General features: G+C 37.2%; 1 protein-coding gene across 1 annotated transcript; it reads right to left on the reverse strand.

Annotated features, from left to right (window-relative positions):
• Positions 1–4,919: 4,919 nt before the first annotated feature.
• LOC126784135 (chlorophyllase-1-like) lies at positions 4,920–8,508 on the reverse strand. Its single transcript, XM_050509622.1, has 4 exons — positions 8,423–8,508; positions 6,556–6,789; positions 5,611–5,845; positions 4,920–5,351 (listed from the first exon to the last, which is right to left on the reverse strand). Exons 1-4 carry the CDS (start codon positions 8,506–8,508, stop codon positions 4,920–4,922), a joined length of 987 nt encoding a protein of 328 aa, XP_050365579.1.
• Positions 8,509–11,264: the final 2,756 nt, after the last annotated feature.

The following is an 11,264-nucleotide window of genomic DNA, read 5'->3' on the forward strand; positions in this document are numbered from 1 at the left end:
GGCTAGGTTTCGACTTGCCAAACACGTACAATAATCTCACATCATATTGTACCAAAAATCAGGTCCGAAGACAATTCACATTTTAACAATCTCAATGTTAAAATCACGTACAATAATCTCACATCATATTGTACCAAAAATCAGGTCCGAAGACAATTCACATTTTAACAATCTCAATGTTAAAATCACGTACAATAATCTCACATTATATTGTACAATTCAAATCACATGCTCAATATAATCACAATAAAATTATAACAGTATATTATATAGCAAACTATATATATTCGTACTTATTTACCATTTATACAATACATATATAGTCCGCTATATCTTATACATGTCATATTTCACCACACATGCTCAATACACAAACTTCCGTCATCGAAATGACCATTTCTAATGAATTAATAACAATATATAATTTAATGAAATATATATATATATGTACTTATTACCATTATACAGTATATATGTAATCCACTAAATTGTATACATGTCGTAATTCATTATTAAATACTCTTGCAAAATCTTGAATCACCGCGAGGGTAGATTCGTAAATATGTGAGATTTTACTCACCTTATTGACTTGAGCGTAATCCCACAATTTCCCGAAGATAATTATTTTCCTTGATTTAACGATCACCTTGAAAAGATAAGATAAGAATTTAGAATCGTTTCGTAAACCTTTAAATGCCGAAACAGTAATAATCGATTACTGTTCAGCAATTTTCGGTTTTACGAAGTTACTGTTCACTGTTACTATACACGGTTACTGTACAAATATACAATTAATACGTATTTCTGTACGTATAAATATTATATACGCAATTCTGTACGTATAAATATTATATACGTATTTCTGTACGTATAAATATTAATACATATTTCTGTACGTATAAATATTAATACGTATTTCTGTACGTATAAATATTAATACGTATTTCTGTACGTATAAATATTAATACATATTTCTGTACGTATACGTACTATTTAAAGGTAAATACAATCTCAGTAAATAAAATTTACTAATTACCTTTTACAAATTACTTTTTACATTTACTGAAAGTAATTTATATTTACATTTACCGAAGGTAAAATTTAATTACATTTACCGTAGTAAATAAAATTTACATTTACATTTAAGTAAATTACCAAAATACCCCTATCGGAAAACACTTTCACACCGCCGCACGTGGCGGCGCGTGGGGCCCACGCGCCGACACCCCCAACGGCGCGTATGACGCCACCGCTACCTCAAATCTCTCCCCCTTCCCTCCTCCGGCCTCCCCGCGGCCTCACACCGCCTTTAAGCCACCCCATACGCTCACACGCGCCGCCTAAGGCGGCGGTGTTCACCATTCCACTCTCTCCTCCGATCTCCTCCAAACTCCTTCCAAATCAATTCTAAATTCGCCCAATTCACTCCCACACATCATACAATCACACACATCAATTAAATTTCATCAAGCTTTACCTAAATCAACCGGTGGAGCTTCGATCGAGTCGATCCCTCGAGAAACTTTCGTCGTGTCGCCTCCTTCGGTTGTAGGTGTTGCAGAGGTTGGGGAATGATGGAGGCGCCCTTGCTCCGCACCCTAGCTTTGTCGGAGAACGACGACGATTCGTAGCAGAAGCGAGGTGAGTCGGCGTGACGAACGGCGACGAGAGAGGGCTCGATCTTCTGAGGGTCTGACTAGGAGGGCAGTGCGAAGCTTTTAGGAGCGGTGGTGCGTGACACGAACCACGGGTCGGCAAGATCGGCGGTGAAATTTCTGAGGAAAGGGGAGAAATCGGGGAGAGAGCGAGAGAGAATAGAGAGAGAGAGGTGGAGGCGCGGGATAAGAGAGAGAAGAGGGTTTCCGAAAATGGAAACCCTACTTCTGTTCAGTTTCCTTATATACCCCTTTTTAAATCGGACACTAACTTGTATCGTTAATAACTTTCATATACATCGTCCGATTTGAACGCGTCACATGCTCACGAACTCGTATCGACGAGCTCTACAACTTCCGTGAAGAAAGTTTCCGCAACCGAACGACGAAATAAAAGTCGATAAATTCGTTCGGAAACGTAACGTTTTCTTATTAAACGTTCTCGGAACGTTTCCGTTTCGTAACGTTTGCAAACAAATCAAATTAAATTTAAATGAATTACAAAACTTTATAGAATTTACTTCAAATCAAATATCGTTTTGAAAAATTTGGGGTTATTACATAAACGAAGTAAAACTAAATCCTAATTCCAATTCCATTACCTCCTTCACTTGAGATTGCCAAACAAAAACAAAAACTATAAATCCCCAATTCGATCTAGGGAGTTAGCCGAGTAACGCCGCGAAACCACACTTTAGTAGTTAATGGAAGACGGTAGTATTGTGGTAAAGAGTGGAGCTAAGGTATGGATTTGGTTTAGAAATTAAGGCCTTAGTCTTTGAGGTCGTAAAAAAAGTGAATTTAATTAATTACTATTCTGTGCGCATGCGAAAATGTTGAGTGTCGGTGGTGAGTGTTGTGGATACTTCCACTTTAAAAAAATATGTGTATATTACTTCCTTTTTTGTGATTGGTTGGGGATATTTGAGCATCCCTTGTTATGAAGAGGATCCGCCCTTGTCTTTACGGTTTCCAATAGATAGAAATAAAGCAGTTTATGAACATCATACGTATGCATTTAGTTGCTAATTGCCTAATTGTAGCGATTCTCAACTATATCAAAACTCTTATAGATAGAAAAACTTAATTGCCATACGCATATAGTTGCTACTTGCCGTGTCACCTGACCTGGTGATACTTGCCCAATGCCCAGCCAGCCCGCTCATTTTGCCTATACGCCTGACAACATCTTCCCATTGGCTTTTCATTACTATCTTTTATAGGTACTTCCCATCGTCGTTGATCCAGAAAATTTTGTCAGTCATGTCAAAATAAATAGTACTAGTTCCTTGAAATATAATCTAATTTAATTAAAAATACATATAATATAACTTTTCAATCAACGACGAGACAATAAATGTTCACAGCGTGATTTCACACGTGACCATAAATTAAAACAATCAATCTTAGACAACAAATTTGCATCAGAATCAAACATTCAAATAAACAACTATTTAAAAAAGAAAATGAAAAATAATAATAATTTCTATTGAATGGAATTTAGACATATGAATAAGTGAATTGGATCTAACACTTACTTGAGATAATTTAAAACAAAAATCGTTTCTACGTTTTTTGTTCCGGGGAGATCCCTCTTCGGTTTTAGGGTTTGAAAGATCAAGACGTACATAGAAGGACCGTTTTAGAAGTCATCTCTTTATAGTCGTGTTTTCATCAAGTCGGTGTAACTTTTGTGATTGGCGGTGGTAGTCCATATAGTGAGCTATGAAGCACGGGCACGTGCTATGGGCAGCGTATTGCGTGTCCGACACGAACACGGACACGCGTGGATACGCAAACTGACTTTGGACACGGCCCGGACACGCGAGTATCTGAATCGGACACGCACCAACTCATAATAAAAGTGAGTGCTTATGGTGAGATTCAAACCTTAGTCATCTAAGGCACTCAACAACTCCTTAACCATTCCAACATATTCAATTTTTGTTATATTTATACACACTTTAATATATATAAGGAGATAAACTCGTGATAAAAATAAGAATGCTTGTGGTGGGATTCGAACATTGGTTATCCAAGGTACTTATCAAGTCCTTAGCCATTCTAACAAGTTATGTTTTCATCATTTTAATGCACAACTTGACATATATATACATTTAAAATTCTAAATACTTTCAAATTTATAAATTAATTTGTAAATAAATAAATATATATTAAAATAATATTTAATTAACGTGTCCACCACGTGTCCGTGTCCAAAAGTATTTCTATATGTCGTGTCTACGTATCGAATCGTATCCAATACGGATACTCGTATCCGTGTCCGTGCTACTTAAATAGTGAGTGAAGGAAGAGAACAATTCTTACATCTACAGAGCTCGATGTACGTTTAAAATAAAAAGAGTTGGATGTTATTTATTAATTGAGTAGAGGAAAAATAGGTTAAACATGGCTAGTGGGAATTATAGCAAAAGACGTCAGGGGAGGTTTCCCCATTTCTAAGCAACTGGTCAATGATCTCATTAATTATTAGGAAGTCCAAGGACGTCGGTTGGGCTGCAAGTCGAAGGAATTAAAAAAAATATAGCTGCCTCTACAAGTCGTATTCTTGTCGTATTCTTTCTCTAACTTTCGCCGGATTCAGTCCTTTTTACATTGATTTTCTCCGAAAAACTCTATATTTCAAGCCTAGCATCAAAAACCCAGCCTAAGCTTGCCCATGAATGAATCTGCCACTGCTTCTCGATGCTCTCCTTGTACGTCCATGCGGCCGATCATACCATATATATACATATATATACAAAAATTCTCAGAAGCGGACGTCCAGACAGTCCGCACCGTGCGGATTCAGCTATTTTGGTCACCGACGATGGGTAATTTTCACATCCCGAAAGAGAAAATGACGGTATTAGAGTTTAAAATTTGGAATAATAGAGTCCGTTTGAACACTCGCTAGCTTGGAAACTTGTACAAATGTTTCGATAAACAACAAATTGAGTTTTACAAATATAACTTGAAAATAGAAAATCAAATTACAACTTTGGAAACACATGTGAAATAATTATACGAGCTTTACAATAATTTAAAACGAAGGAAGGTGATCAAAGAGTCACCGGCCCAAAACAAATATAACTATGGCAACCCAAAATATACAACAAAGGTGACACGATTTATGATACAACGTCGGAACTTATATCTTAATAAGAAAAGATACAAGAGAGAGCTAATAGAATAAAATTGACTTCAAACGGCCCAAAGAATGTGTACTCCTAAATTTCACATTTCCTAAACTCTTGCTGGCTCCTAACCTACACAAAAACTATAGTAGAGGTGAGCTTCGTCCTCGCTCACCCAGTAGTGGCCGTAGCAGATGCAACCATTCTTCTTTTCCGGTCCAAGGCCACTGCCAATTACCTCTACAGGTATGTTCAGGTCGAAAGAGCTAGGGACATAGGTGAGGATATGGGGGTGAGTTCTGCAAGATTGGTTAGCACCCGCGACAGGGTCAATCCCAATCAGCACTGAAAATTTGTGGGACAAAGATTCTTTGGCATGCCCAAGTGCTAGTGCAAATGCTTCTTTTCCGCCTCTGCTACGGCCTGATAGAGCAACTTTAGTCAAGTCTGCAACAACATTTTCGGGCAGCAGAGACTGAAGGCCTTGTGCTAACCAGTTCACCACTTTTGCAGCTGATTCAATTTCTTCAGGTCCAGTTGGTGGCACCAAGCTGTAAAACTAGAAATCCAATTCAGATTTAGTTCGAAAGTTTAGCCGCGCCATGTGACATTATAATGGTGATGGTATTTATACTTCCAGTTTTTCAACCCGCTCTCAATCCATACAACTGATACAAGCTAATGATTTGAAGAAAAAAAAAAGAGTGCAATACAACGTTATTAACTGGGGATGATCATAGTGTAGAACAATTGTTCTGATATAAAATTGACTCAAGAGACTATTTCAGACTGATGCATATGCATGATAGCGTCCATACCTGAGGTCCAACAACTATGAATCCATGAGAAGCTGTGTGTTGGAGTATTCCTTTGTAGAAGTACTTGCGGAGGTAGAAGCCATGAAGAAGCAAGAGTACTGGATAAGTGCCGTTTACAGTTGGTGTTGCAATTAACAAAGGCTTCGGAGGCGCTGAGAAATCGAAACAGGAAGAGAATGGTGTTTCCCTTGTAATGAATTCCAAGGGGAACTTTCCTTCATCAAAAACAGATGCCCTAATTGGGGCTCAATATGCGACTATGCTAGTACTATGCGTATATTTGAGATGTTGGCTATGGTCAATTCTTTTTCAATGTATAGTACTGAAGCTTAGGACTACAAGCATGGAAATTGCATTCTAGCAAAGGTCTATATCAAGGTAACCGTATTTTACTACAATAATTCTTCTCACATTGAGTGGGTGAGAGGCTGAGATTATTTGAAGTGTTTTAGATGATCAGATCAATCTGTGAACTAAATTATAGGATAAGCAAATAGAACCAAGACGCTACCCACACACCCAATATACATTACATGATATCTACATTTAAACAAAAATAGAATATATGTACTGTACAAAGTAATGAAGAAAAAATATAAAATGAGACGGTAGAGATGTTACACTGGTGTATTACTGTAGAAAGACGAGGTCATCCGGCTTAGTTACAAACTCGGTTGAATCCACAATTGCTGTTCATGAAATAGAGAGGGTTTTCTTTTTCCTAAGCCATAACAGTAAGACTCGCCCAAGTGTCGCTTTTCTATCTTCGAGCGTATCAAAAATAACCAAGTCCATCACTGCTCCTTCATCTAGGGATTGACTTTCATTCTCCCTGAAGTAAATGCAATTGGCTTTGCAGCCACAAGTGTCGACGGAGACCTCGACCAAGAATGATGCACTTCTATCACAAAGAAAGAGAGATCTATTCCCTAATAAGTTATTTACCTCTCAATATTAAAGCCATTTCCAGATGACACCTCGAATACCCTAAAGTTTGTCGCAGTTGATGAATACTGTCGGATACAGTAGCTTCGGCTATGGAACTCAAGATATGCTCCTTTGGTTTCTGCATAACAAATAACTACCAGCAAGGACCCTGCTGATTCCACAAGATAATATTTGTTTGGTCGACCAGAACCAGGTGCGTCCCATAATGCAGAAACTCTCCGCACTCCGGTTCTATTTAAAAAATCAAGAGAATAAACTGACCCCCAACAATACACAAAATATAATTCTCCATTGAAGCAAGTTAGATCAAATTTAGGTGATTCACATCCCCAATAAATAAAGCTACCGATTTTAGACCTCCAGTTTTCATCCTTTCCTGGTCTGCAAAATGCCATATGTTTCCTTGCATAAATAAGGATGACAATGTAATCCGATGACTGAGCAGGGTTTGATGAAAGGACGAACTTAGTGATGACTTGAAGAGTACTGGTGTTCGGCAGCTCTATTCGGGTATGATTGAAAGGATTCAATAGAGTCAATTTCCTAGCGCGATGATATACAATTAGAGCCAACCTAGAGAAGATAAAATCTGGTCACCCCGGGCCGGCCTTAGGCTAAAGCCATTAAAGCAACAGCTTTGGGTCCCCAATTTTAAGAGCCCATAAAATTAATATTACTGTTCACCATTGGAGATACTGTTCATAATGACGAAATTACGTTTGTACCCTTAGAAGACGAAATTATTCTGGCTTTTATTATCACAACCTCAAAATTGAGAAGTTGGAAGAGGATTTGAGAAGCTCGGCGACGGTTGTTAGGGTTTTGTCTGGGCAGCTTGAGAAATTGGGGATTCGGTTTCGGGTTACGAGGAAGGCTTTGAAGGAGCCCATTGTTGAGGTAATGTGTTCACTTTTTCTAGTGATTTTTGTGATTGGTATGAGTATGTTGTTTGTTTAGTTATACTGTAGAATTTAGAAATGTGGTATCGGAGTAGAGGATTAGTAAGTCAAGGTTTGAATGAGGAACAAGATTCTCTGCCAGGTTTGAATTTATAGTGATGAATTAGATATGGGGTGCTGAAGAAGGTGGGGTGTCCTTTTATTTGATGATGAACTTCTCTGCCAGGACTAATTTTCTAGCTTTAAGTTCTCTGATAACTGGAAATGTGTGCTTGCTGGAAATAGACAATTAGTACTGTGGGATGACTTGCGCATGCTGAAAGGCAACTAAGTTTACAATCATCAAATCTCATCAATATATATTTTTATGGGTCACAAGCTCATTTTCATTTGAGCCTTTTGATCCAGAGAAAAGATCTCATTTTCCTCTTTAATGCATAATAATTTGAAATATTATCCAATTATATAGCTCCCTTACTAGTGTTTAAAGAGGACAGAGCAGAACTTGAAAATGCAATTTAGTTTAATTAAGTGATGCTTTGATTGGTAACCTGCATACATAAGATTGATAAACATAATCATGGAGCTCTGGATCTAATTTCTGCACTGTATGGCATTGTAAAGGATTTTTTTGATGACTGACACTCAAGATAGGGTTTGTTTGTTCTGGTGAAATGCAGTGATTAAATGTAGTGTGCTGAAACTATGCATTAGCGTGTGTCATCTGATATTGTAAGATTTTCATTAGATACAACAACATCTAATTATATGTTTGTGAATACAGACTGTAGCTTTGGCTCAAAAGAACTCTGAGGCCACTCAAGCATTGGCAGCACAAGAAGACATTCTTGAAAAGGAGCTTTGGCCAACTAAGGGTTTTGTCTAATTATACAGATAATCCAAGGTTGAAGGCATTAAATAATTATAAGGTTATTTATTATTACATGACTAACCAAATTAATTACCTGGTGAGCCAAACAAAAGCTCTACTACAACTTGTAAGATTTCTTGCAGTGCCGTCCGTGGCTTCTGTTTTCAATATCTCAACCATGTTTGAATATGTTAAAGGATCAGATTCATGCCTCGTTTCCAATATCTACACACAATAATATGCAGAAGCCTATTTTCAGTTGACACTTATAAAGATATATGAAAGGATCATAATCATGTGCGGCTATTATATGGCCATCAGGTTATGACAATGTTTTGTTATATTTTGCAGGGTGTTATATGGCTCCAATCAGGAAGTATCCTTCTGGGGCTAAAAAAAGAAAAGAGATTTAGAGGAGGGAGGCGCTAAAGAAGGTTCAAGCAAGAACTAGTCGACCTATAAGTAATTTTTTTCAATCAATTAATGAACAAGCACAAGCTTCTACATATGAGAATGAGAATGTTGAAGCAAGTCAAGGTTTGAATGAGGAACAAGATTTGAACGAGGAACCAGGTTTGTATGAGGAACCAGTCCTTCATCAATCTGTTAATGATAGTGGTGGAGGGGAAGACATGGTTCTGTTACTCGAAGAGAATCAACAAGATGCTGAATTTACTTTTCCATTTGATGTTGATGATCCTGGAAATTGGGGTGAGATTAAGCAAAATGTCATAGACTTTTTGGTCGAAAGGGGTCCTAAAAGAGAGAATGATTTCACATATCTTGTTGATGACTTGGGGAGACATTTTAGTTCCTCACAATATTTTCGTATCTTTCCTAATGGCGAAAAGCGGAACATGAGGTGGCTTGTGTACTCGGTTTCCTTGGACAAGGTGTTTTGCTTTTGTTGTAAATTGTTCAAGAAAAATCACAACAAGAGTATACTAGGTAAACTTGCAAATGAAGGATTGAATGATTGGAGGAATATCGGTCAAAGGCTTGCTAGTCATGAAAAAAATGGTCATCACATTAACTGCTTTACTAGTTGGGTTGAATTGGAAACAAGATTGAAAAAGCATGCCACAATTGATCAAGGTGTGGAAGAGCAAATAAAGAAGGAGAAAGAACATTGGCGGCAAGTACTATTGAGGATCCTTGCGATTGTGAAAAGACTTGTAGAAAATAATTTGGCCTTTCGTGGGGATAATGAAAAATTGTATGAGGAGAGAAATGAAATTTTCTTACAAATGATTGAGATGATTGCTGAATTTGATCCGGTGATGCAAGAACATGTTCGACGTGTGTCAAAGAAGGAAACTCATTACCATTACTTGAGTCACAAGATCCAAAATGAAATTATTCAACTACTAGCAAATGAGGTAAAGGCTTCCATCATTGCAACAATCAAAGAAACAGTGTACTATTCTGTTATACTTGATTGCACTCCAGATGCAAGTCATGAGGAACAAATGTCTCTTATCATCCGGTGTGTTGATGTTACATCAAGTCTGATTGTGGTAAGAGAGTTTTTTTTATAGTTTCTAAAAGTGGATGATACATTGGGGCTGAGATTGTTTAATGAGCTTAAGAATGCATTGCACAATCATAAACTCAATATTAGTGATATACGAGGACAAGGATATGACAATAGTTCTAATACGAGGGGCAAACACAAAGGTGTGCAAAACACGCTTCTTAAGGTAAATCCTAGAGCATTATATACCCCTTGTGGTTGCATAGTTTGAATCTTGCTATTTCTGATATGGCTAATTGTGATGACAAAGCTGATTATTCTTTTGGAGTGGTGCAATGAATATACTCATTCTTCTCATTTTCTACAAAGCGATGGCAAGTTTTCAAGGACTATGTGCAAGGTCTTACTCTTAAGCCATTATCTGAAACACAATGGGAAAGTCGTATTGAAAGTGTGAAAGTATTTAGATTCCAAGCTCCTAAAATAAGAGATGCATTAGCTTACTTGGAGAAAAATGGTGTTGATTCTAAAACAAGGTCTGATGCTCAATGCCTGGCGAAACATGAGATGTAGAATTTTGAGTTCTTATTTAGCATGGTTATTTGGTATGAACTATTGAATGCTATCAATATTGTGAGTAAACTTCTTCAATCAGAGGACATGCACGTCGATGTTGCTGTTCAGGAATTGGCAAAGCTTATTTCTTTTGTGCAGAACTATAGAGAAAATAGATTTGATAAGGCCTTGATCAGAGCTAAAGAAATTGCAAGTGAGATGGGAATTACAGCTGAATTTCGTGAAAAGAGACCCATTAAAAAGAAGAAGCATTTTGACGAAAGCGACAGTGACAATGAAGAGGTGACACAAGCTGCTCTTAAATCATTTAAGGTTGGTTACTTCTATTATATTATTGATCAAGTACTTTCTTCACTTCAAAGTAGATTTGAATAGTTTAAGAAATATGAAGAAGATTTTGGGCTTTTATTCAAGTGGGAGAAGTTGAAGTCCGCAGATGATGAAACATTGATGAACTTTTGTATGAATCTTGAAAAGTTGTTCAAGGATGGTGATGAATATGACATTATTGGGGCTGAACTATTTGAAGAGTTCAGTTATTTGAAAGGGTCTATACCAAAAGAAGCACGAAGAACAGTTTATGTGTTGAGCTACTTGAAGCAAATGGATGGTTGCTACCCAAATGCTTGGATTGCTTACAAACTTTTGTTAACCATACCTGTTACTGTTGCATGTGCTGAGAGAAGCTTTTTAAAGTTAAAGTTGATCAAATCTTATCTTCGATCAACTATGTCTCAAGAAAGACTGAATGGTTTGGCTATGTTATCGATTGAAAAGAAGTTGGCGGAAAAGCTTGAGTGTTTGTGCTTAATTGACACTTTTGCTTCAAAGAATGCAAGAAGTGCAATTTTTGAGTAAAAGATACTGATATTTGTAAGTTTAATAT

The sequence above is a fragment of the Argentina anserina genome, chromosome 2 (genome assembly GCF_933775445.1).
Source record: "Argentina anserina chromosome 2, drPotAnse1.1, whole genome shotgun sequence".
Classification (NCBI taxonomy): domain Eukaryota; kingdom Viridiplantae; phylum Streptophyta; class Magnoliopsida; order Rosales; family Rosaceae; genus Argentina; species Argentina anserina.

Excerpts from the sequence above, each read along its gene's own strand:
- LOC126784135 (XM_050509622.1), bottom strand. The coding sequence starts at position 8,508 with ATGGTTGAGATATTGAAAACAGAAGCCACGGACGGCACTGCAAGAAAT. Across the intron at positions 6,790-8,422 it reads GCTTTTGTTTGGCTCACCAG|AACCGGAGTGCGGAGAGTTT; the intron begins GTAATTAATTTG and ends TTTTTTAAATAG. Across the intron at positions 5,846-6,555 it reads AATGGCTTTAATATTGAGAG|GGCATCTGTTTTTGATGAAG; the intron begins GTAAATAACTTA and ends AGCCCCAATTAG.